General features: G+C 39.4%; 3 protein-coding genes across 5 annotated transcripts in view; 1 reads left to right on the forward strand and 2 right to left on the reverse strand.

Annotated features, from left to right (window-relative positions):
• Window positions 1-169: 169 nt before the first annotated feature.
• LIAS (lipoic acid synthetase) lies at window positions 170-16759 on the reverse strand. Of its 3 annotated transcripts, XM_021701617.1 has the most exons (11): window positions 16633-16759; window positions 15348-15520; window positions 13909-14002; window positions 12439-12519; window positions 9773-9929; window positions 9629-9686; window positions 7391-7519; window positions 5187-5332; window positions 3602-3672; window positions 2506-2617; window positions 170-360 (listed from the first exon to the last, which is right to left on the reverse strand). In XM_021701617.1, exons 1-11 carry the CDS (start codon window positions 16675-16677, stop codon window positions 305-307), a joined length of 1122 nt encoding a protein of 373 aa, XP_021557292.1. In that variant the 5' UTR covers window positions 16678-16759; the 3' UTR covers window positions 170-304. The 3 variants fall into 3 exon arrangements, with proteins under 3 accessions (XP_021557292.1, XP_044768682.1, XP_044768683.1); XM_044912747.1 differs by lacking the exon at window positions 7391-7519; XM_044912748.1 differs by lacking the exons at window positions 9629-9686; window positions 9773-9929; window positions 13909-14002.
• Window positions 16760-16868: 109 nt separating this feature from the next.
• RPL9 (ribosomal protein L9) lies at window positions 16869-21230 on the forward strand. Its single transcript, XM_021701550.2, has 8 exons — window positions 16869-16924; window positions 17375-17421; window positions 17511-17626; window positions 17972-18067; window positions 19065-19197; window positions 20458-20538; window positions 20763-20877; window positions 21139-21230. The coding sequence occupies exons 2-7, from the start codon at window positions 17376-17378 to the stop codon at window positions 20867-20869; spliced, it is 579 nt and encodes a 192-aa protein (XP_021557225.1). The 5' UTR covers window positions 16869-16924; window position 17375; the 3' UTR covers window positions 20870-20877; window positions 21139-21230.
• A 5049-nt stretch (window positions 21231-26279) lies between these two features.
• Window positions 26280-26780, reverse strand: part of KLB (klotho beta) — a 33471-nt gene continuing 32970 nt past the window's right edge. Inside the window, exon 5 of the mRNA XM_021701667.1 lies at window positions 26280-26698. Within this exon, the coding sequence (XP_021557342.1) occupies window positions 26334-26698 (365 nt within the window). The 3' untranslated portion in view covers window positions 26280-26333. The remainder of the gene's footprint in view (window positions 26699-26780) is intronic.

Consider the following 26780-nt stretch of genomic DNA (forward strand, 5'->3'; position numbering starts at 1 on the left):
ATGTCCACTGAAGTCAGGCATTCTGGTACCACTTCTTTTTTTTTTTTTTTTTAAGATTTTATTTATTTATTTGACAGAGAGAGACACAGCGAGAGAGGGAACACAAGCAGGGGGAGTGGGAGAGGGAGAAGCAGGCCTCCCACCGAGCAGGGAGCCGATGCGGGGCTCGATCCCAGGACCCTGGGATCATGACCTGAGCTGAAGGCAGACGCTTAACGACTGAGCCACCCAGGCGCCCTCTGGTACCACTTCTATTACCAGTTGGAATCAGATATTCACAATTCATGTGATCTTGAAGGTCTTGTTATATTTGAGAGGACTTTTTTCTTTTAGCCACTAGATTTTTCAGGAAAAATTCACCTATTTAGGAAAAATGAAAACACATTACTACCAACTTAACATAAATTTCAGAATTACACGTCAGTGTTTCCCTTCTATTTTTAAATTAATTTATTTTTTTAATGTTAAGGTCTACACCCAATGTGGAGCTTGAACTCGTGACCCGGAAATCAAAGAGTTGCATGCTCTACCGACTGAGCCAGCCAGGCGCCCCATTAGCTTTATCTTTTTTTTTTAAGTAAACTCTACCCCCAATGCTTACAAAAAATTTTTTATCACTATAGTCTGTTACTCTTTCTAGTAATTCAACATTTTAAAAGGGTGACCCTATTGTATCTACGTATTGTTTCTATTGTATTGTACACTTTTGAACATTTATTCCACTTTATGTGCACTATCTATTCCTCGCCACTGACAAACTATTGCCGTTGGCACAATTCATTTCAGAGAGCAATTCTGCTCCATTATTAGCCTGGATCTGATGTTTATAAAACAGACCTCATTGCAGTTGAGCAGACTCATCTGATGGAATCCCTTCAGCTTATTCCCCTCTAGGGAAGCAAGAGCTCTTCATTTATAATGGGCTTTCTCCCCACCCCCTCAGTTGTGCCTGAGCATTCAGAGAGCTGCTTAGAGGGGGCACATTCCCTTTTCAGGTCATTAGGGTTCCATTTCGTCTCTCACTGTTACAGCATGGCTCAGTGCTTACTGGCAGAGCCCAGCACCGCGGGCCTGGTTTTATGAGTCTGATGAACTTTGCTATGTCATCTTAATATATACGTATAACTGCAACGACCATACGTGTACACAATCACCAAGAATCCCAAGGTTCACAACCCAGCCACGTAATGGAGAGTTATCCATGCTCCTCTAGACCTTATCTAAATCTGGCAGGAGCAGAACCAACATTACCAGGCCCTAGCCCATCATATGAGTCTAATGCGCTACATATATCTTTTACTGGTAACTTTAAAAGCACTAAAAAGTTCATAATTTACTTTCTTATAAATGTTAAAAATTTTCCTTAAAAAACAAAATAAAAACTCCTTGCAAATGATTTTACTTTACTCTAACCACTCTGGAAGCTGATGTTAGTTCTATTCTTTACAGAGGTTTTCAGCTTGCCAGCAGAATTCTTCTTGCTTGAAGAATCACTTTATTGGCTTCCAAAGTCCCCACATCCTGTGAGTCAGTGTTGAATCAAAGTCTTGGGTTTTATAACTAGGATAAGCTGTTGTTAGTTCATTGAAATGCCCTGAATTTCTTTATAGGAACACACTGAACATCACTAATACATGAACATTAGCTTTTACCAATAGAATGCATGCCTAATTTAAATATATTCATGATTTAAACCCAATATATAACACAATCATCTAAAAGATCATTTACAGTAATCATGTAGTTTAGACTGATCTAAAAAATAACTGCTTATTCTTCAAGAAATTACAGTTGTTATGTCCAACTGATAGGGAAAACATTATAAACATTTTTTGGATTAAATTCAGGCTTCAGATATGTTCTCATAGACTTTTTGATGGCCATTATCACATGACTTTTTATCCCTTGGAAAAGGCTTTTCTTTTCATAAGTCAGCTCAAGCTATTGACCAAAATAAGAGCTGAAATTACAAAGGTGAAGAACTGCAGTGTAGCTAATAAAAACAGTAACAATTTCTATAAGGAAAATAACCTTACACATTTTTTTCCTGTTGCCTCTGGGAGGAAAACCACAGAGATATTAAGAGAAACAGCAATGTAGTCAAACAGCTACTTCTCAGGATTTAAACTGATCTGAAATTAGGAGTTTAGAGATGCAGCAGGCATGACGGCGAATGAATATACATTTTTCAGAAAACCACGTTATATACTTAACTGGTATTTGTCATTTCTGAATAACCTACTATTGAAATCCACACAAAGAATAAGCTGATTCCTCCTGCTTTCGTCACAGTAGCTGAGCTAGAAAGGGGGAGCGAATTCTTTATTTAAAGGAAAAAACAGGCTTAAGAGAAATTTTTCCTTAACATGTCCTCTATGGAGCAAAGTTCCTAAGGAAGTTCCAGAAAAAAACTTATTTTTTCCTATAAAAGGCAACCACAGCTATTATAAATTTAACATGGAAAGTTATGGTCTAAATAAAACCATGCCCTGCGGTCTGACTTACCTGCTTTATATGAAGAACGCACCAGAGGGCCACTAGCAGTGTAATGAAATCCAAGTTCATTTCCTACTTTTTCCCAGTGTTTGAACTTTTCAGGAGTAATGTATTCATCAACCTACATTTAAAGAATTCATTCAGATAGATTTTAGAATTTCCCTAAATCATTGTGATTCTGTAGAAAATCTATGCTCATGCATTCAGGATGGTTTTCACTTCATAATTTACCCAGTTGCCCAGGGGCTTTTCTCCTCTCCTTCCTCACAGACGACCTGTCTACTGGTTACTGGGCCCCTCTATCAGTACTCGATCACGGGGAATTAGAGAGGAGAGAAAACATCAATTTTGTAGTACATTAACTATTCTAAAAGATGAGATTATCTGTAGAGATTACATATCTGTATTACTCCTTCACTGACTAACAGGTATAATCAAGAATTAATCACGTCTACAAGGTTCGTGAGGACCAGACTTCCATGTCTTGTCTCGTCTTTTGTGCTCAGCCCTGAGTCTGGCACATAGTCACTACTCGACAAAAGTTTCTTGAACGAACGAATGTCCAATACAGAAATAAGAAGACTGACTTTTTTTTTTTAAATTTTTTTTTTTTAAGATTTTATTTATTTGCGAGAACGAGAATGAGAGACAGAGAGCATGAGAGGGAGGAGGGTCAGAGGGAGAAGCAGACTCCCTGCTGAGCAGGGAGCCTGATGTGGGACTCGATCCCGGGACTCCAGGATCATGACCTGAGCCGAAGGCAGTCGCTTAACCAACTAAGCCACCCAGGCGCCCAAGACTGACTTTTCTTTTTTACTTCACCTCTGGCTCTCATGTCCCTCTAAAACAAATCACAAGATGACCAAGTGTGAATGAATGCCATTTCCCAACTATTTAATTCTTTTTCTGTACATTCACTGAAGTCGTATAATTTTCAGGCCAGTATATCTGTTGGCTTTATGCAGATAATAAAAAGGAAACTGGGGCTTGGAAATATACAGGGAACATTACACTAGAAAGTCAGCAGCTTCTTAATTGTACCTACAGACGACAAAGATCTAATTCAAATTACCAGTGAACGTTCGGTAATTCAAGATAGCAATACCTTAAGGTGGCGCTTTGTTGGTTGCATATACTGTCCTAAAGTCAAACAGTCTACATCGGCTTCACGAAGTGCTGTAGAAAAAAGGCACACATTACATTAACAGATTTTTTAAAAAGATTTTTTAACTTAAAAAAAAAAAATTATTTTTAAGTAATTGCTACACCCAAAATGGGGCACGAACTTACGATCCTGAAATCAAGAGTTGCATGCTCTATAGACTGGGCCAGCCAGGCGCCCCAAGATTTTTTTATTTTTAAGTAACGTCTACACCCAAGGTGGGACTCAAACTCAGAACCCTGAGATCAAGAGTCATATGCTCCACAGACTGAGGAAGCCAGGCGCTCCACTGGCAGATGTTTTTATGATGCTGAAATTGTAGATTTAAGCATAATTTCCCTGAGCATGATTTTACTTCAGAACAGTGTGAATTTTACGCTGTCCCAAAACCCTGATGTTGGGGAGTAAGACTATATCTATCCATTTAAAAGTGCCAGGGAATATGAAAAGGATTGGAAACATAGGAATGAGTAAGACAGTCATGAGCGGCTGACAAAAAGAAGGACAAATAACTCTAATACTATGGAATAAATGCTAAAATAAGGGTTAAGGGTATTTCGAGCAGAAGTCTGTTGGGCAGAAAAGAGGAAGGGAATGGTATACAAAAGGCCTGAAATCACTCATACTATAGACCAGACATGCTGTACTCAGTTTTACTAACTGTGCAAGATATGCTTGGAGGATGTGATTTGACCTCTCATGTATCAGAATCTTTCTAGTACAACTGTAATTTTACTCTAGTAAAGAGAAGCTTTTAATTACTATTTGCACTTGTTACTCTTAGAACCAATAAATAACTGCAAGTAGGCAAAGGATCCTCATGTAAATAACAGGTTGTTTTTTTTTTTTTTTTTTACAATTTATAAAGCCTAAGAATCATAAAGCAGATGGGCTTATGAGACTAAGATTCAGCAAAGTCCAAAGCACATCATATTATGTGACAATGTTACCAGTAAGCTCTTCCTCAAAGGCCTGGCTTCATCTTATTCATCTTGTCACTGCCTGTCAGAGCTCCTGGAAACCTGGCTGGCTCTTAAAACTATGCAATGACTAAATAAGAAACGTGGATAAAATCTTATTTTCACTTGATTAAAGGGTATGGAATAAAATGGGATACAAATTTCATATCCTTTCTGCATATCATTCCATAGTGTTCTAAGAAAACATACTTCTGGGCACCTGGGTGGCTCAGTCGGTTAAGCGTCTGCCTTTGGCTCAGGTCATGATCCCAGGGTCCTGGGATTGAGCCCCATGTTGGGCTCCCTGCGCAGCGGGGAGTCTGCTTCTCCCTTTCCCCACTCTCCCTCTGTGCTTTCCCTCTCTCTGACAAATAAATAAAATCTTAAAAAAAAGAAAAGAAAACTACTTCCTTTCCTTTTTATGCTGCTGTTATAATCATATTCTGTACTTTGTTCTTACTGGCACTTTCACTGAGACTATGGAGGAAGCATAACACGGCCTTCAAAATGGAGTTCCTGCTATTACTCAAATTAAATGAAAAAGAGTTTTCATTTTCCAATTTCTTTACCTTTCAGTGTTGCATATACTTGCTCATCATTTTCGCCTAAGCCCAACATTATAGATGTTTTAGAAATCACATCAGGCCGAACCTCCTTGGCGTGTTTCAGTACGCGCAGAGACTGGTTGAAATTGGCCCGGGGATCACGAACTTTCCTTGAAAACAGCAGGGCTGTTGTCAGCAAGAATAACCACAAGCTCAACTGAGTACATAGTTATGCAAGCAAGTTAAAAGACCGGGAAAGGACATTCTGGACATTATATTACATCATGTGGTTCAATATTAGCATTTGTGCACAAATATCTAGCTGTTGCTTTTGTGAAGAAAATCAGGCTTCACTGGGCCCCGTAGTTCTGTCTACTTTTAAGGCCTTTCAAGCCTGGGGCAGAGAAAACTAGAATGGAAATAATTCGGTTTATGAATTACTCATTGAGAAACCAAAATTCGAAGCCGAGGAGTGATTGTAAGGGATAGTCAAGAGAGAAGAGAAAAAGAGTGGAAGAAAATCTCAACACCGAACAAAGGAAAAACTGTTTAACATGTACCCACATTTCAGAGGTCTGAAACTTTTATGATCAGTTCTTTTCTAAAGACCAAGCTGCCCTCTGCTGGTGAGTATATGACACTGACATCTCTTCGGTAAAAACGCATGATTCTGGAATTTTCACTGGAAAGGATAATGTTTCTTAAGTGAAACCAGGGAAATTGGCACCCACTGGTGGCAGTTTCATGAGAAATGACAGCGCTGGAATACGCTGTGTGTCAGACTTCAACAGCAGCCAAACCACCACGTTTTAAATGGCGAGAAGGCCAAAAGGAAGGAGTTGCTGATCAGTTGACGTTAATCCAGTATCCGTTTGAATCCTAATGCATCTTTATTTTGTGTAACTTACTTGCTGTTATTTTTAATCAGAGACCAGTTCACAGGAAGAAAGGAAACCAATTTGCGAGTTTAAAAATAACCACAAAACCCGACAATACCGAACTAACTACTCTAGAAAGTATTTCTCCATTGGCTTTGTTATGCTCCCTAATGTTTATGATTTAGTGGAAAGGCTGGTTATTGTTTACCATACTTTTTTCAAGTCCTATAATACAGATAATGTGCAGCAGCTATTAAGATCACTGCCAAATATACTTTACTAAAATTAAATAAACATATTAATCTTGCCTGAAGGTTAAATTTTCATCTTTCTGAAATATGAATATGATCATTACTGTGGCGTAACAATCTGTAAATTTTCCTAACTATTAACATTATTAGAAAGAATAGTACCTACTTTTTAAGAGATTGAAGATACATCTGAAAGATAACAGTGTTCCTTTTGTATCACTTATTGCATATTTTAGTGCCAAATGTATTTTTTTTTTTAAGATTTTATTTATTTGACAGAGACAGACACAGTGAGAGAGGAAACCCAAGTGGGGGGAGTGGGAGAGAGAGAAGCAGGCTTCCCGCTGAGCAGGGAGCCCGATGCGGGGCTTGATCCCAGGACCCTGGGATCATGACCTGAGCTGAAGGCAGACGCTTAACGACTGAGCCACCCAGGCATCCCCAGTGCCAAATGTATTTTTAAAAGTCTTTTCCTGGGGCGCCTGGGTGGCTCAGTTGGTTAAGCGACTGCCTTCGGCTCAGGTCATGATCCTTGGAGTCCTGGGATCGAGTCCCGCATCGGGCTCCCTGCTCAGCGGGGAGGTCTGCTTCTCCCTCTGACCTTCCCGCATCTTGTGCTCTCTCTCACTCTCTCTCTCTCAAATAAATAAATTAATTAATTAAATTAAATATTCTAAAAGTCTTTTCTTTTTAGAATTACAATCAGAGTTGTTGCTCTTGTATAATTTTTTCTTTTATTTTTGAAAACCGTTCTTTGAAAAAATTACTCATCGGCACTTGCAGTATGATACTATTTTAAAAAAAAAGATGCTCATGATGTATATGTGCACCAAAACATACACACATGCATATAAATACATACACTTAGGTTATGGTAATTGATATTACTGGGTGGAAATATTACGGGTGATGCTTATGCTCTTTTTGTTGGCTTTATTTTCTGATTTTTCTATAATACGTATATGTTGCTTTTGTTAAGAAAAGAAAGAGAGCTCATTTTGTAAAAGTCAAATAGAAAGTTCTCCCCTGCAAAACGTGAGAAAAGATAGCAGATTCTGGCCCTCCAAACTTGCCAATGTGACTCTGTACATGAAATCACCTCTGTAATTCTGGAACTGTTTCTACATTATGTGCATACACATCCAATCCTGACAGAGCAACTTTTTCTATTGCTTTTAGATCTCCTCGGAAATCAGGGGTGAGACATTCCACAAGAATTTTTGGGTTCCTATGAGGGGAAAAAAAATAAGTATCAAACTGAGGCAAAGAATTCACATAACTATTGCTCAAAACAGAAATTACCAGTACTCATTCGGTATCAGTTTCAACACAGTTATCTTTAGAATCTTGCCAATCTGGGAATCATGCTTTAGAAAGCATGAACATACAAATGTTCATATATAAACTGTTATATGAAAAAAAAAAACAACCCTGAACATCAAATATTATGTACATAATGGTTACAACAGATCTGCTTGCAAATAATGATCAGAATACATTTTGAGATTAATAGACTTATACTTTATTGAGCAGTATTAAGAAAATAAAGTTGCTCGGGCGTCTGGGTGGCTCAGCTGGTTAAGTGACTGCCTTCAGCTCAGGTCATGATCCTGGAGTCCCGGGATTGAGCCCCGCATCAGACTCCCTGCTCAGCAGGGAGTCTGCTTCTCCCTCTGACCCTCCCCCTCTCATTCTCTCTCTCTCACATAAATAAATAAAATCTTAAAAAAAAAAAAAAAAAGAGCGCGCCTGGGTGGCTCAGTTGGTTAAGCAACTGTCTTTGGCTTAGGTCATGATCCCAGGGTCCTGGGATCGAGTCCCACGTCGGGCTCCCTGCTCAGCGGGGAGCCTGCTTCTCCCTCTCCCTCTGCCTGCCACTCCCCCTGCTTGTGCTCTCTATCTCTCTGACAAATAAATAAAATCTTAAAAAAAAAAAAAAAAGTTGCTTAAAAGAATTCAAATATAAACATTAAAACATGAAATATATCTTTTTATTCTTTGGAAAGTAAATTGGGACAGTTCTTATGTGAATGCAAATAGTATTTGACTGCCTTAATTCTGATTTCTTTAAAAATTCATCAAATAGTGTCATCCTCCTTTCCTCAGGCAAATATTTCACAAGTGCTGTGGGTTTTAAAAACTGTTTTCTGAGTTGCTGAGTCATGAGCTTTGCTTAAATGAAATACAAGTTAAACATTAATCTTCTTATTTATATTCTGGCTATATCTATGCATTCAAGCATTAAAATGTGAACTAGGTCATAGTGCTGTTCCCTCTGACAGCAGTAGAAATGACTAGGACAGCTGATAAATTTTTTCACAAACCCAATGGCAAAGTTTCTGGAGCTGTTTCCTGAGAGAACAGATGTAAAAAGGACCACGTATATACCCTCTCATAAGATAAAAGAAATGTTGAAAGAACATAGCTTATAACTCACTGTTTTTTTAATTGTAAAGTTGAGACTCATCAGTAGTTTGTGAAATCAATTTAGTGGGTTGCAAACAGAACTTTTTAAAGTAAACTATTAAAAAATTTAGAAAACACTAGGGGAATCATTAAAAAAACATCTACTAAGTGCTAGGTGCTCAACTAGCACTAAGCTGTAGGAAGCAAGCATAACTCCTTTTTTAATACTTTTTAAATAGATGGGATTAAATATTAATAAAATGTGGATCATGGGTAAATTTCCCAGGGCATATGAATATGGATAAAATCTATATCAAGCATTGCATACTTTAACAATGTGAGAACTTATCTCATTCTATATACTTCTAGATGATGATTTATTCAAAATTAGTGCCGGGAAGACTGCAGTGTTATACATCTTTTTAAAAATTACTCAAAGTTTAAACTGACACTCAAATAGGAAGGACAGGTTCTATGGCCTAAAGGTCTGTAAGTCTGTGCTGCTGACTAAAATTTTATGCAAATATGTATCTGTACGTTTGAATATACTTTTTCTGGAGAAAAGACCACATAATTTCCAGGAGGTTATCAGAAGGGTTTATAATCCCCTAAAAGGTTAATAACCTCTGCTTTTTTTTTTTTTTTTAAGATTTTATTTATTTATTTGACAGAGAGAGACACAGTGAGAGAGGGAACACAAGCAGGGAGAGTGGGAGAGGGAGAAGCAGGCTTCCCGCCAAGCAGGGAGCCCGATGCGGGACTCGATCCCAGGACCCTGGGATCATGACCTGAGCTGAAGGCAGACGCTTAATGACTGAGCCACTCAGGCGCCCCAATAACCTCTGCTTTAAGGTAAATACCTTAAAGAAATTGAATTTATATGGGCTAAAAAAAGTCATCAAATTACACAAGCAAATGCAAGAACAAGTACCTTTCCTTTAAGTATGATACAGTCTTTGCAAAATGCTCAGCTCCTCCGTCAGGCAAATCTAGAAACAAAAGAGTCCACTGCTCAAGATGATGTCACAACTTATTAAGGACCAATTTCTGGAAGAGGCAATGATGACGCACTAACCATCTCGATCCACAGACGTCAAGACAACATAATCCAGACCCCACTCTGCAATTGCCTTTGCAGTATTGTAGGGCTCACTGGCATCCAGTGGAGGCGGATTTCTTGCAGTTTTAACAGAACAAAATCTGCAACCTCTTGTACATGTGTCACCCATCAACTAGAACAGAGATGTTATAATTTAAATCACATAGATGGATGACCCAAAAGAACATATGCTGAGAGAATAAAGCAAGTTACAAAAAATGAATATAGTTTGATTTTGCTTATAGGAAATTTGAAACATTCAAAGGTAAACAAAATACAGTTAAGAAATACAAATATATGTAATAAAACTGGAAAGAAAAGGAAATGGATGGGGTGCCTGGGTGGCTCAGTTGTTAAGCGTCTGCCTTCAGCTCAGGTCATGATCTCAGGGTCCTAGGACTGAGCCCTGTCATCGGGCTCCCTGCTTGGCAGGAAGCCTGCTTCTCCCTCTCCCACTCCCCCTGCTTGTGTTCCCTCTCTCGCTGACTCTCTCTCTGTCAAAAAATAAATAAAATCGTAAAAAAAAAAAAAAAAAAAAAGAGGGGCGCCTGGGTGGCTCAGTTGGTTCAGCTCAGGTATTGATGTCAGGGTCAAGAGTTCAAGCCCCATGCTGGGTTCCATGCTGGGTGTGAAGCCTACTAAAAAAAAATGTTAAAGGAAAAAAAAGGTGATGGGATCAGGAAAGGATGTACAGGGGGGTTCAAAGATAATAATAATGTTCTACTCTCAAACTGGAGGTATCAGGCTGTCTACTATACTGTTACTCTTTAAAACCTACAGGGGAGTGGGGTGGGAGGGATGGGGTGACTGAGTGATAGACACTGGGGAGGGTGTGTGCTCTGGTAAGCGCTGTGAATTGTGCAAGACTGTTGAATCTCAGATCTGTACCTCTGAAACAAATAATGCAATATATGTTAAGAAAAAAAAAAAAAAGAAGGTAGCAGGAGGGGAAAAATGAAGGGGGGGAATCGGAGGGGTAGACGAACCATGAGAGACGATGGACTATGAGAAACAAACTGAGGATTCTAGAGGGAAGGGGGGTGGGAGGATGGGTTAGCCGGGTGATGGGTATTGAGGAGGGCACATTCTGCCTGGAGCATTGGGTGTTATGCACAAACAATGAATCATGGAACACTGCATCAAAAACTAATGATGTATTGTATGGTGACTAACATAATAAAATTTTAAAAGAAATAAAAAAAATAAAAAATAAAACCTACATATAGTTTATAAAGTTTTTTTGTACCTATTTAATATTAATAAAAACGATTTTATTTTTTTAAATGATTTTAAAGGAAATAAAATATTCAATTAACGTATCAACATGTAGGTCTCTGTGGGAGTTAAACAGAAGGCACAGCTCCTTGTTAAATAGATGAAACAGAAAACACGTAAAATCTGCTTCCTCTGAGTTATTCTTCAGGACACTGCTTCTGCTGCTATAGGTAACTACCACGTTCTGGCCCCTGCCAAGCATAGCCATTGCAGATGTTCTGGGGCCACTGGAGTTTCAAACCTGCAAAGTGATGGGTTGAGATCTGGAGGAAAAAGCTCCTCTTTATGTTTAACGCCCACCCCCCGGGGAGGGGGGTGAACTCATCGCTATGGTCCCAACATCCCATAGGGATTTACTGAAACAATGAACTCTTCCCAGAAACCAGTCATGAGTCAGTGGGGAAGGGCCAGGCAAGGGATGAAACCAGAGATTTCCATCATGGAGTGTTGAAAATCACTCGTTCCTTCAAGAACTGAGGTTCTATAACTTGGATAAGCTCCACAGCCAGCTCTGTTTCATAAGAATCCTTGGTTCCTCAGGTAAACAGCCTCCTACTGGTACAACACAGACATTCCCAGATATGTATGAACTTTCAGTAGCACACAATTAGATTTAACCCCGATACCTGAATCTCCAAGCCCCTCTGGATAAAGATGGTAGTGTGCACAGTTAATGCCAATCCTGACTCCACCATATTAAGATTATACATCTCACTCTTTTTCATTTAACTTGCAGGGCCCTCCTACTGAGGAGGGGGGAGCTTATACCTCTACTTCCACTGCTGTTCGGCTTGGCCATGTGATTTACTTTGGCCAACAGAATGACAGCAGGCATGACCAAGCAGAGGCCTCAAATGTGCATGGATGGTTGGCCTGCTCTCTGGTGCTTTCCATTCTTCATGATAAGAATGTGGCTTGGAGACCTGCTGGTCTAAGGAGAATAAAGCTCTGTGGAGCAGACCTGAACCCTGAGACCTCAACCTACTTCCTGCAGTCCATTTTCAGCCCTGTCAAGAGCAGCTATACCCCAGGCCATAGACAGAAAAATAAATGCTTGTTATTGTTTAGGGGGAAAAAGTTAAGCAATCATGAATAACATTTCCAAAAATTAACAGAAGAGGTATCTTAATGTAGCACATGATTAACTGTCACATACATGGAAAAATCAATAATAGATTTATTCAGAGAAGGATGAGAGTGTATCAGCCTAGACTATTTTGTCAGGTTTTTTTCCCTCATATTTCTCATAAATTCATATGTAACAAAAAATCTGGCCAGAGATTCAGAGTGCACATTTTTAGGAGAAAGACATAAAATATCCCTTTCAGTTTCTAGACTAAAACTTCACAGGCTGAGGTTGTTCTTACCATGATTGTGGCTGTGGCAGTCGCGTACTCCCCACCTCCCCAACATTCTCCAATGTTGGGGCATCGAGCTTCCTCACACACCTGTGAGTAAGAAGGAATGGAATACAATCAAGTTGAAAATATTAACCAGCTGAGCAAAGTAGTCATCAAGCATCTTAAACTGTCCATTCTTTACAATGTATTTATGAAGAAAGTCACTATTCAAAAATGCTGTTAATGGGCGCCTGGGTGGCTCAGTTGGTTAAGCAACTGCCTTCAGCTCAGGTCATGATCCCAGGGTCCTGGGATCGAGTCCTGTATCGGGCTCTCTGCTCTGCAGGGAGCCTGCTTCTCCCTCTCCCACTCCCCCTGCTTGTGTTCCCTCTCTCGCTGTGTCTCTCTCTGTCAAATAAATAAATAAAATCTTTAAAAAAAAAAACAAAAAAACCAAAAATGCTGTTAAATTGTTAAACTGTATATATATCAGGATCCCATTTTTAAATTAAAAACAATAGGAATGGATATATTTTATACATGCAAAGAAGGCCTGGATGGAAATATGCTAAAAAATAAAAGTGGTGTAGTTAACGTTTGCGATTGCATATATGATGCTTCACATTTAACATTATATTCTTTCCAATAAGCACGTATTTAATTTGTAATATAAAACATAGAAAAAACCTCTCATCTCCTAAGTTGCAAGGGAAAAAATCTTTTTTTGTACTATTAAGTGTGAAATTAAGAAATACAATTACCTTTTGTTTCTTTTGCAAGGAAAATGATTTAAAAAAAATTTTTTTAAGATTTTACTTATTTATTTGTCAGAGAGAGAGAGGGGAGAGCGAGCGCGCGCACAAGCAGGGGGAGCGGCAGGCAGAGGGAGAAGCAGGCTCCCTGCTGAGCAAGGAGCCCGATGCCAGATTCAATCCCAGGACCCTGGAATCATGACCTGAGCTGAAGGCAGACACTCAACCGACTGAGTGACCCAGTCGTCCCTAAAAAAAAATTTTTTTTTTACTTTAAATTTTAACTAATCTCTACACCCAACATCGGGTTTGAATTCACAATCTCAAGATCAAGAGTTGCATGCTCTACCGACCAAGCCAGCCAGATGCCCCGGGAAAATGATTTTTAAATGTATTTCCAGGGGCACCTGGGTGGCTCAGATGGTTAAGCATCCGCCTTTGGTTCAGGTCATGATCCCAAGGTCCTGGGATCGAGTCCCACATCGGGCTCCTGGCTCAGTGGGGAGCCTGCTTCTCCCTCTGCGTCTCCCCATGCTCATGCTCTCTCTCTGTATCTGTGTCTCAGATGAAGAAACAAAATCTCTTAAAAAAATGTATTTCCATTACTGATAATAATGCGTCCCTAAACATCTTTATTCACTTTCCTTGCTGTTTTTGATATGTGTTTTATTAAATTTTAAGTTACACATATGCAGAAACACTACGACTTTTAATTAAGAGGGACATTTAACACTTTGAAACTTACTGTATGGAGATTCAAATTCCGCAATGTATTTTTCAGTTTATTGTAATTTTTCCCCATGGGAATCTTTGTCTTTAGCCAAGGAGGGAGTCTTAACCTGAGGAAAGTCAAACATAACTATCCATTAACAAATATGTTCCCAAATAATCACACAGCTTTGAAGTTACTTTGCTCTGTAACAATTCTTAGTGCAGAGGTTTTTTTTCCATAATCCTGGGTTAACTCTTACAATTTCTGTCATAAGAGTAAGAACAGAGACTCAAATTTAGGCTTGCTCAAACCACTTCAGAAAACCCTCGTAATTGTGTCTAACAGAGCACTATGCTCATGTCTACCTTTTGCAAAGTCAGAAAGTAATGCCATCTTCATGAAAGAATGAGGAAGTTTTTGAACATCTCATTCCCCAGTGAATCATATTGACAAAAGTTCTCTATTTGTTCAGAGAAAGGAGAGATCCCACAAGTGTTCCAGTGTTCTGCTCTACATTCCAGATTTGTGATGGTTATTAAATGGAAAAAAATCTAAAATTTGGAGTGAAGACTATGTATCCTCGGGTTCCCCTTGACTTACATCCACTTGTGAACTAGAAGTTGTTGGGTAGGGTATCTCCCAAAACAATTTGTCCTCTCTGCGAAATTCCCTCACCATTCTTTTGAATTAAGGCAAGGTATCCATTAAGTCATATGTACATTGAATAGGAGAAGCATACCAATACCCAGGAGAACAATACCCAGTAACAATGAAAAATTTATCAAGATCAAATCGGCTAGTAGCAGGGTGATAATGTTTGCTCTATGAAGAAATTTTATGTTGAATGCACAAAGGGAGATGGTAGTATAGGATGGCTAAGTCCTAGGAAGACTGAAGAAAAACTCAAAGAGCACAGAGAAGAGGATTCCAACAATTTCAGCTATTTACCTATTCTATGTCTGTTACCTCTTTTTCTTTCTTTTTTTCTTTTTTATTAACATATAATGCATTATTTGTTTCAGGGGTACAGGTCTGTGATTCATCAGTCTTACACAATTCACAGCACTCACCATAGCACATACCCTCCCCAATGTCCATCACCCAACCACCCCATCCCTCCCACCCCCTCCCCTCCAGCAACCCTCAGTTTGTTTCCTAAGATTTGAGTCTCTTATGGTTTGTCTCCCTCTCTGGTTTCACCTTGTTTCATTTTTTCCTCTCTTCCCCTATGATCCTCTGCCTTGTTTCTCAAATTCCACGTATCAGTGAGATCATATACTAATTCTCTCTCTGATTGACTTATTTTGCTAGCATAATACCCTCTAGTTCCATCCACGTTGTTGTAAATGGCTGTTATCACTTCTAATGATTTTTAGCTAAATATACCAAGTCTGATTAAAATTATAATCTAGGGCTTGGTTATATCTGAAAATAAAGCACAATGAAGGAATTTATCTCAAAATTTCAATTACCTTTCTCCTTTCTGGCGTTTTAAGTTTCCTTTATATTCATCCCACTTGCTCTTGTCTGCAAGATCACCAGATACAAAATCTTGAAGGTCTGGTCCATTTTGTAAGAATTCTTTTCTTTTATCTGGCAAGGAACTTACTGCTCTGACTGGACTGCATAAATATCTTCCAAATACCTAAAGACAGAGTTCGTTAAGACATGTATTTAGTGGGGTTTGAAATAACTTAGTTTTAACCTATTTAGATACCTAAAAAGAGAGGGTAAAACCAGAGAACTGATAGAGAAATTATACTGAACAATTTTCAAGCTCTGTCTAGGAGCTCAGTATCTAGGATTAAAGTCTCTTTTAAGAACAAATGAAACCTAAAAGAGAATGGGAGCTAAATGTTTACTGCTAGAGGTACAATAGATATGGAAACCTTTGGACCTGGCTCACATATGTCACACTTTCATGTAACCCACTTAACTACTAAAAGTCTGTCTTTCATAAAGTTTAAACCGCAATAATAACTGGAGATGCCACAGCTTTCAATTTTCCACTCCTGAGTCGAGTCAAGAACGTTTAAAAGGAAATTTGCAGTAAGTCTCTCTTATTTGGGCTTTGGATAGACATAGGTGTTAAAATGTAGAGGTAATGCTCAGTTGGTTTCAGAGAACTGAAAGGAGGGAAACCAAACCTAATGTTTTAATTTTCTAGATTACATTCTATGTTTGAACACGGTAGTCACTCAATATACATTTGTTGACCGTAAGAAACCACTGGCTTCTAGATCTGAACACAAACGTGTACGAGATAGCCAAAACACTAAAATTCAGGAGTCAGTACATGCAACGCAAGAGAACCTTCAACAATTAAAAAAGAGTGCCTGTTGGGGTGCTGCGGGATTGCTACTGCATTTGATCACTCTGCCGCTAAAAGCAGAACACAGGTTTTTGTTCTCATAGCCCAGACTAGTGTCTAGTACAAAGTAAGAGCCCATCACAAGTAGGAATTTGGCGTGCTCAACGCAGTGCTCCTATAATGCTCCAATTAATACAGGGTTCAGATCACTCTGACAGCAGAAAAAAAAAAAAAGCCCTCATCGCCTGCCAGAGACCTACAAACCAATACCAGAGACTCTACACGATCGTGTGTCGGGAGAATTAAATGAGATACTACATGAAAAATTTTAGATCAGCGCCTAGCTAAAAGTCAACGCTCAGTAAGTGCTGGCCTTATTATTGGGCGCTCTGAAGAGATGGGAGCCCCTCCACCCCGGCCCGCACCCTGCTCGCCCCGCCGCTCACCCGGGGCCCCACGGCGCAGGCGGCGCCCCCGCAGCGCAGAGACATCCCTCTCTTTTTTTTTCTAGCAGGGTCGAGGGATCGCTAATTCCCGGGAAAGACAGATCAACAAACCGTCGCTCGGCTTATGACAAGCAACCTGAGCCACCACTGACCCGGCGGGACTTGAGCTGCTCCGCGATTGGCTGCTTTCGCCTGGTAGCGTCGCGCGCTCGTGACGTCATACGCAGGGGCCTTACGGGCTACAAGAACGTGATGACGAAAGACGTTCTCTCTTTGCCGCATCTCCTGCGAGGTGAGGTTGTTTCTGAACTTTGTGGGTTTTGGGAATCTGAAGCCATCGGCGCGGGGAAGGTCACTGGCGCGAGTCTGGCGCTCGGAGCGTCTCTGTTGGTTGTTCCCCAGCGTGGCGAGCGCCATATGGATCTGGTGGCCCTGGGATTCGAGCGCTGTATTGGACTTGTTGACCTACCCCCGCCCCTCAGCCTTGCCGGGCTGGCGCCGCCGTAATAGGGCTGCTAGGGTTGTGCCGGGCGGGAGTTCGCCCGCTGTGCTCATAATACCTGCTTAGGAGCTGCTCTTCCCAGGCCGGGACTCAGAGGGGGCTGTGCTCCCGGTGGGTGCTCTGTGTCCGGCCGCGGGTTTCTGCTTGCCAGGCTCCGGGAGGAGTGGAGCTCCGCGCAGGGTGGTGCGGCCGCAAACGGGCCCCGCGCCGGCCTCGTAACCCCAGGTGTTTGTGTTTCAGAATGAAGACCATTCTCAGCAATCAGACTGTCGACATTCCAGAAAATGGTATGAGACCTGACGTTTGTGTTCTTCTCACGTCTTTACTGCCTGCTTTGTACCTTGTTCCGAGGCCTCACAAATACGTTCTCTCGTAGTCGACATCTCTCTGAAGGGACGCACAGTTATTGTGAAGGGACCCAGAGGAACCCTGCGAAGGGACTTCAATCACATCAATGTAGAACTCAGTCTTCTTGGAAAGAAAAAGAAGAGGGTGAGATACGGGGTTTTTTGACGCATTCACTGTTTCTTTGGAAGGTAGTGATTTAATAGCACCGAATTTGGTTGCTGTAGTGTCAGGGTTGTATGCTGTTCATACTGTATTTAGACAAGTGAAGTATGATGCAATTTGAAAAATCAGTATTTCTGGGTTGACATTCCCTTGTGAAATGGGTCCTGTGATGTATAGTAGTAAAAAGTAATGATTGAGGGCTTTATATGTGGTTGCTTTAATTAGGGCTAATAGCTGAATCTGGAGTAATTCCATGAATAAGTGGATTTTTCTTTCAAGCCTAGTTATTACTGGAAAGAATCATACAAAGTTTTTGTTCTGTCACAGCTCCGAGTTGACAAATGGTGGGGAAATAGAAAAGAGCTGGCTACTGTTCGCACTATCTGTAGTCACGTACAGAACATGATCAAGGGCGTTACACTGGTAAGCAGATTGATCAGACTGCTTCGGTTTGGAAGGGGAAGTTTTTCAGCTGTAATGTATGTATGCAACATAAATGTCTACTGCAGAACACAGATTATGCCTGTAATTCATCGAGGTAGTTGGAAAGGTGATCTTGGCAGTTTATAATAGGCATCCATGGGTCTTTAAGATGAAGTGATAAATGTGAGTAAAGACCATACAGTCTTAATACTAGACTGATGGTGTTTTGTTCTGTTTTGTTTTTCCCCCACAAAATTCACAGCTTCAGGATGTGTGGTGTTGGGGTTTTTTGTTGGTTTTTTAGTAGAAAATGTAGCACATAAGGTAGGCTTTGATTTCTTGTTGGCATGCCGCTTCTTGAAGGGATAGAAAAAGCTGGATCTCCTTTCTGTGCTCCCTGTCTACTTCCCTAAAAGCATATATGATGTCACTATTCTCTTTATACTTCCTTCCCCCCCCGCCCCCCCGCTTTAAGATAAAGTTCATGTTGCTGTCTTTGCTGAAATGCTTTTCTTTGCATTAAAAGTCAGTCCTTTCAGAGTGCACCTCATAATGGCACCTTTCAACTCCATTATAAGCCTATTGGATCATGTTTCCCCTATTTACCCTTACTACCAGGCTAAGTTCCTTGAGGGCAGAGGGCCTGTCTGAATTCTTGTCATCTGGTATACCTTAGTAACTCAGTAAATGTTAGTCTAGTGTTCAAGATGAAGGGCTTTGGGGTTTTCATTTTTAAAAGCTGGCATTGTTTACAGTGGTCATAGGAAATAGTAAAATAAATGCTTCCTTAAACAGTCTGAAAAGAATCAAACATTTTTATGTATACAGTTTGGAAGGTTTGGTGCAGGTGACCGTTGTTAACAAAATCTTGACAATGAGTGCTATGTGAGGATTGTTTCATTTTTAAATTATAAGTAATGTAAGCATCCTACAAAATTTGAAAACTGGATTTGTCTCAAATTGCTCAGGTCTGCTAATAGTTTGTTTACTTAAACAGGGCTTCCGTTACAAGATGAGGTCTGTGTATGCTCACTTCCCCATCAACGTTGTTATTCAGGAGAATGGTTCTCTTGTTGAAATCCGAAATTTCTTGGGTGAGAAATACATCCGCAGGGTTCGGATGAGGCCAGGTATGTGCGTACCTTTTAGATACGGTTTAGAAATGTTTACTTGTGAAGATGTGTTTTGGGTTGGCTATAAATCCATATTTATTTCAGAATTGTGCATTTTGATTATGCTTATAATAACTCTTGGTGTTAAGGTTTTATATTGTATTCGTACTGACTGTGATTCTTAAAGGCTTATGCATTGGAGTAGTTTCAGGGGGTGTTAGCTGTGTTTAATTCTCTTTGCAAACTGAGATCCTAAAAAAAAAAAAAATGTGAATAGTGGTTAATAACATAGACTGCCTAGGGGCGCCTGGGTGACTCAGTTGTTAAGCGTCAGCCTTCGGCTCAGATCGTGGTCTCAGGGTCCTAGGATCGAGCCCTGCGTCGGGCTCCCTGATCAGCGGGAAGCCTGCTTCTCCCTCTCCCACTCCCCCTGCTTGTGTTCCCTCTCTGTCGTTGTGTCTCTCTCTGTCAAATAAATAAATCTTTAAAAAACAGAACAAAAACATATATTGTCTAGGTTCAAATCTCAGTTCTCCTATCATCCTTGGGCAAATCATGTACCTCTCTAGCTCATTTTACTCATCTAAAATTGGGAACATCTCATGGTTAAATGAGTTAAAACTTGTAACAGTTCTTGATAACATAGTAAACATTAAGCACATTTTGTTTTTAATTTTTTTTAGACATTAGAAAATTATATTTATTTAAAAAAATTTTAAGTAATCTCTACACAACCCCGAGATTAAGAGTCAACATGCTCCACTGACTAAGCCAGCCAGGTGCCCCAACATTAGAAAATTTTAAAGCTTAGTGCTCTCTTGATGCTTGGTTCCACTGGGGTGGGAAGAAAGAATTCTTAGTACCATTTAATGAGTTTACAGAAATACTGTGTGGTATTAGCTATGGTTAACAGCATTTAATGGGAACCCTTATATAAAAAAGAAACTTGAGAGGTACCAAATCTATAGAGTCCTAGGAATAAGACTTGATAACAAAGCTGTGAACAGCTAAACTGCATTAGCTGAATACTGTCTTTACTCCTTGCCTGAATCACTGAAAGTCTTAACTACTCTGGAACAGATTCATTCAAGCAGGAACACAAACAAGATTTTGCCCAGGTTAAGTCAGGTCCTGTAAAATCAGAATCTCAAGAAGTTTCATTTGTTCTGTGGAATTGTAAATGGAATAAGGTGCTACTTTAATTTAAATGTTTTTAAATTATTTTGTACAGATTTGATTTTATGTTTACACTATGTGAATGCCTTCTCCCTTTTTTAGGTGTTGCTTGTTCTGTATCTCAAGCCCAAAAAGATGAGTTAATTCTTGAAGGAAATGACATTGAACTTGTATCAAACTCAGGTTTGTATGTTTACTATGCCTAATTATGCCTATAGAATTTTGTTTAAATCTTGTAGTTGAATACATGGTATTCTGCTCATTTGGTGAGCATTTTCATTTGTGAAATTAAGTAAAAAACTACCCCCAAAATAATAGGCTTTAAGTATGGCATATAATAAAATCCTTTTATTTTAAGATGAGTTTGGCTGGTAATGTAATTTCCTTATCTTTTTTACTGTTAATAGCTGCTTTGATTCAGCAAGCCACAACTGTTAAAAACAAGGATATCAGAAAATTTTTGGATGGTATCTATGTTTCTGAAAAAGGAACAGTTCAGCAGGCTGATGAATAAGATCTGAGGTAGGTTCTTGCAGTGTCTGTAAGTTTCCTTACTGCTTTAGTTTTAGAGGTCTTAATTTACTAAGTCTGAAACTGGAGTTTTAATGGCAGAAAATGAGTTACATTCTGGAACACAATAAATGGCAGAATAAGAAAAGTGACATGCATTTTTACTATGAACTAGTAAGTCAGAATCTTAAACTTGTTTTAGATTATTTAGAATAGAACTTGTTTTGGAGGGTATTGATGGGAATTGACAGATCTTTTTATTTCTTTTTACAGTTGTCCATCTACAGAAACAGCAAGATGCCGGATGATTTTTCAGACTTATTTGTGATATTTTAAAGATGCAATAAAAGCTATACTGGTTTGGGCCTTTTTCTTTTAGATTTTATTTGAGGGAGACTGTGTGAGAGAGTGAGTGAGCACGAGTGGGCACGGGAAGGGGCAAAAGGACAGGGAGAAGTAGACCCCATTGAGCAAGGGAGCCCAGTGCAGGGCACTGTCCCAGGACCGTGGGATCGTGACCTGAGCCAAAGGCAGAAGCTTAACCCAACTGAGCCACCTAGGGGCCCCTGGGGCTTTTTCTTAAACCAATAATCTTTTCCAACTATTGGGCAGTTAAACCATTCAGAAGCAAATTGTAGTGTGCTAAGAACAGTAACAAGGAATAAAACAGGAGGTTTTTCTAGGAAAACTTAATGGGAGAATTGGCTTGAATTTGGTTTTTTGAAGGAATATCAAGGGCATTTCAGGCAAGAGGAATGCAGTACCAGTGACCGGCAACACCGTGTGACTGTTCATCATTGGATGTAGAACTTTTGGGAGAGATCCTGAGGGTATCTGATTTTGCAGAGGCATACATTTGAATATTTGTGTGGTAAGTGTGCTTGAGTCACTTGTCTGTATACCGGTAACTTGTGGAAAAAGCAGCGGAGGGGTGGAACGAAGTGATAAGGTTAATTTGTGTTTGTGATTAACGTCGTTGTGTCCAAGATACCTCAATTTTCATTCTACCCTACCTCAGCCATTACTCCCACATGCTAGTCCTTGATATTTTTAGAAACTGATAACCCTTCCAGAGTCTTAATTCTATGTGTCACACTTTCAAATGTGTTACCATACTGAACTAACATAGCAGGGTTGCCCCCAACCTCTTCAGTTTTCCCCATCTCATTTGATGGAAACTCCAGCTTTCCAGTTTCTCAGGCAAAACATTCAACCTTGATTTCTCTTGCATGCTACACATTAAATCCATTAGGGAAGTGTAGGCTTTGCCTTCAAAGTAAGGTATGTTTAAGGACTTGGGAGTGCCTGGGTAGCTCAGTCAATTAAGCATCTGCCTTTGGCTCAGGTCGTGGGATCGAGCCGGACGTTGGACTCCCTGCTCAGCGGGGAGCTTGCTTCCTCTGCCCGACCCCTGCTTGTGCTCTTCTCGCTCTCTCAATCTTAAAATGAGCAACCATTTGGAACGTATGGATCTTACCGAGATCTTGATTTTAAATGAACCAACTAGATATTTTACAGAGTTAATCTTTGGTCAAAGTTTTTAAGAAGTATAGGTGAAATGATCAACTATAGTTTGCTTTGAAATATTTGAAGTGGGATTGGAGAGAGCATTGGATGGGGTTCTAAGTGAAACCGAGATTAACCTATAAATTGATACTTTTTTAAACTGGGAATTCATTGTGCCTACTTATATAAAGTTTTGAAATTTTTTATAATACAGAAAATGAAAAACTACATTTTGCTTGGGTTAGTATAATAGCTTTTTAACTGGTCAACTTTGCTCCGACTTTGCTCCTCTCCTCTGTTTTCAGCAGTAGCCAGAATGCTTTTCTCAAACTCCACTCTCTCTCAACCTTTCTGATAGACTGGCTGAACGGACCTTGCTGTTCCTTAGTACCACTGCCTTAAAACCTTTCCTTCAGAAGTTCTGTCCCTTTGGAGTGGCAATTTAACCTTCAAGTCTGTTGTCAAACATTTTCAGTGAGGCAAGCCTGCCTTCAGCCTATTAATGGTGTTCACCCCTAAACCCCATCCTAGCATACATAACCCTTCTGCTTCACTTGTTTTTGTCCATAGCATTTAGAATGTAATATAGTTTACTTTGTTGTATATTGATTGTATGCTTTTTTTCCTGTTAGAATGTAATGTTTGTGAGGATGGATCTTTTATCACTGGGTTATTCTAAGTACCTGGAACAATAATGCCTGGCATAGGGGCGCCTGGGTGGCTCAGTCGTTAAACGTCTGCCTTCAGCTCAGGTCATGATCTCAGGGTCCTGGGATCGAGCCCCACATCGGGCTCCCTGCTCGGCGGGAGGCCTGCTTCTCCCTCTCCCACTCCCACTCCCCCTGCTTGTAGTCCCTCTCTCGCTGTGTCTCTCTCTGTCAAATGAATAAAATCTTAAAAAAAAAAAAAAATGCCTGGCATATAGCTATTTGCTGAGTGAATGGTACCCAGATTGTTGGAGATTAAAGTATAAAGACTCAGTAATACCAATGGGACTGGAAAGAAATGTTATGGAAGGTATTGAGGATTTCAAAACTGATTTTAAGGGTTAAGGAAGGAAGAAGTTTCCAAATGGCAATATTATAGAGGGATGAAGGTGTTCTAATTGAGAGTGTTGGTGTACAGGCCATGGTAGCTGTGGGAGTAAGTGTAATTTCTCACAGAGCAAAGTGAATTGACGTGATGGGTGAGACTTCACAAGATAACAGGCTGGTTGTAGCTAAGGAGTGATTTTCACTTAAGTTGGATGTGGTAAGGGAAAATCTAGTTTCCCCTGGGAAGAATTCCATGTCTTCTGTGTCTACAATGGATAAGTACTAGTATGTTATTTTCCCAACTCTGAAGTTTAGATATCCACATTTTATAATGAGAAAACATACTCCAAAGAAAGTTATCCAGGATGCACACAGCTTGGGGAGATGGACAGAGGCAGTATTGGGCAGAATCCAGTCATACACCAGACCCATTCATATTTTATGGTTCTTATAATTGACCAGGTTGTTAGTGAATATAAATTGGCATAAACCCAGTTTATTTGGAATAAATTACATTGAGAATTCAACAATTAGTCAAAATGTACTGACCACCTAATTTTACAGAGGATCTTTAAACACCATGGTTATGTTGTAATATTTTCTGTATGTACCAGACTTGTTAGCCAAAGACAGCGTTGTTAACATTGAATATACAAACTAATACCATACACAAAATAGAACACAAGTTAACTAGGTTTTAAGAGGTCTCCCCCTGCTCCCCCCCAAGCAAGTCCCAGGCCTAAATTCTGAAAATATTATCCTGTCAAAAGCTATCAGTTTAAAAGGACATAATTTTTAAATGAGTTTAGGATAAACCTGAATAGTAAGTATAATTGATCATGATTTGTATTATTTACCTAAGGATTCTTACATGATGATGGCTTAAAAACATGGTTCCCAGGTGTTAGAAAGGACTGTAAGCACTGGTTTGGGACTTGACTATTTGGGGGAGTTGATGGCAAGGTTAACAAATATGAAAAAGGACACAAGTTTTAACTTCAGCTCTAAATATAAAGGCATAATGTATTGAAGGTTAATGGTAAACTGAATACAAGATACTTTTTAATCAGAGCACAAAGTAATATTTAGACACCAGAAAAGCAAAATCTTAATTTAATTCTAAATCTTCGTTATTCCTATGACTGAATATGCATTCAAGATGTTAGATATTAGAAGTTAAAAAGTTGGTAAGTTGTTCAACTGAAAATTCCTATAAGAATATTCACTGGAACTTTGGGGTCAGTGAATCCATGTGGCACAAAGAAAAAAAAAACCAGCCAAGTGGTTGTTTTAAATGAGTCTTTCCACATAGTTAACATTAAAACAACCAGTTGTAATTGTGGATAGCCTTAGGCCAACTATGTGAGTTTTCAAAGAGGAAATAACAAAAATTACTTGAAAAGATAAAAAGCATAATATAAAAACTACCAAAGCTGGGAGAGTGGATACAGTGGGGGCAAAGGGAATAGAAAACCACAATTACTGTTTGAATTTGGCCAGCCAAAAAGCAAACTGATTACCCATCATTTTTGCATTTACTTGACCAATTATGTTATCTCATTACAGTATCTTTGAAACTTCCTATTAGAATCTCCATTACCTACAAAATTTGGCTTCTGACATATAGACCTGAAAAGCAATCACAATTGACTTCATTTAGGGTAGTTTCCTACCAAGGTTTTTTAAACAACAACAAAAAACCTTTCCTTTAACTCAGTAAATTCTTGGATAGAGTGGACAGTGATTAGCTACTATGTGAAATGTGAATTTAAATGTTGACTAACCTAAAGAATGGGTACGAATGGGCTTACATTCAGGTTTTTTTCCTCTAAAATTTAGAATACACTGAATGAATCTTAAGCGTAAGAGTTCAAAAAAATTAACCTCCTAGTTCGGATTTAAGAATCCCAGCTTCAAAAGACGCAATGGCAAAAGTTTTAACTCCTTCAGGCCATCAACAGTGAATTGTATCCAAAGAGGCACAGTTGCAAGGTCAAGATCGAGCTGCATTCTATACCTTTGTGAGAGGTCCCTGTATATACTGGTGTCAGAACAGTGGAGCTCCACAGGAGAGAGCAAGTCTTATGGAATAATATCCTCTGATGACTTGGTAATAAACTACATCATTTTAGGATATTTAGCTTTCCTAAGTATGTAAGATCCTTGCCTCACAATCCAAGTGAGGAAGAATGCTGTCAATTTGTCTAAAGAGGAATTTGCCATACTGTGAGGTTGAGTGACTGCTGTCTCCACAGGCAGTGGGGCTCTAGATCTTCTTAATCTTAGTCCTGTGATCTTTCCATGAGTTGAGTTATGGAAGTTATGTTTTTAAATCAGATCTGATACAAGGAGGGACCTCACAAAATACCATGTTTTATGAGTGATGGTTTTTGTTTCTATTGAGAAAAACTAGGATCTATGTGCTTAAGAGTCTATGCTGGAGCTGATGATAAATAAGCATTACTTATGTATTTTCTAAAGGGGAAAAGCACCTTGTTAGAAGTGACAGAATAATCACTATCCAGTGTTAAGAGTTTTAAATTTCTGCTGTGGAGTCTAGCAAAAGTTGCACTTTTTTTCTAAGTAATTTGTTATAAGTAGCTATTGGTATTTATAGAAGAGAGCTAGAGAAGAATGATGGATAACAGCTCATTAAACTTGAAGCAGTGTATCAGATAATCCTCATAGCTTACTGTCTGGGTAAAGCCTTTATCTTCACATCCAAGAACTGAATTCAGTGATGTGAATACCTAACGGAAAATTCATTTGGACCACACAGCAGAGACCTTGATTGTCATCACCTTGGTTACCACTAGTATTTCAAATTGTCTTCTATAAGTTACCAGTATATGGAACTGGAGTGAATTTTTAGACTTTCTATCATGCAGACAGAAACAGGATCCGTTTCACTAAGAACTTTCTGTGGCCTTACTTTAATGGTATGTGTTGTAAGTTCTTTGCTTTCCAATTTTTTTTTCTCTTTCGCTTATGAAAAATGGTAATTGATAAAAGTAGACCCAGCGTGGAGAAGAAGCAACAACCAAAGAATATCAATGGTTTCTTTTGCACAAGAAATAAGCAGACCATGCACTCTGTGTTTCTTTGAGTCTGACTGCACCTAGGACTCGTGTTCTCAGAAGGGAAGCCGCTGTTGCCGATCAGTTTGTTGTAAAGCTGAACTGAGGATTTAGCTTTGAATTCAGATGTGAAGAATCCAAATCTGGGTTTAGATTTTTCTTCAGTCAGTTTGAATGCATAATAGCCTTTGATTTTGACTTTATCAATTAGGTGTGCTGAAAAGTATCAGAAATGAACATTAATCACAAATGAACTATAAAATATCTGAGTAAGAATTTAGTTTCCACTGAAATAAGC

The sequence above is a fragment of the Neomonachus schauinslandi genome, chromosome 2, assembly GCF_002201575.2.
Source record: "Neomonachus schauinslandi chromosome 2, ASM220157v2, whole genome shotgun sequence".
NCBI classification, from domain to species: Eukaryota; Metazoa; Chordata; class Mammalia; order Carnivora; family Phocidae; genus Neomonachus; species Neomonachus schauinslandi.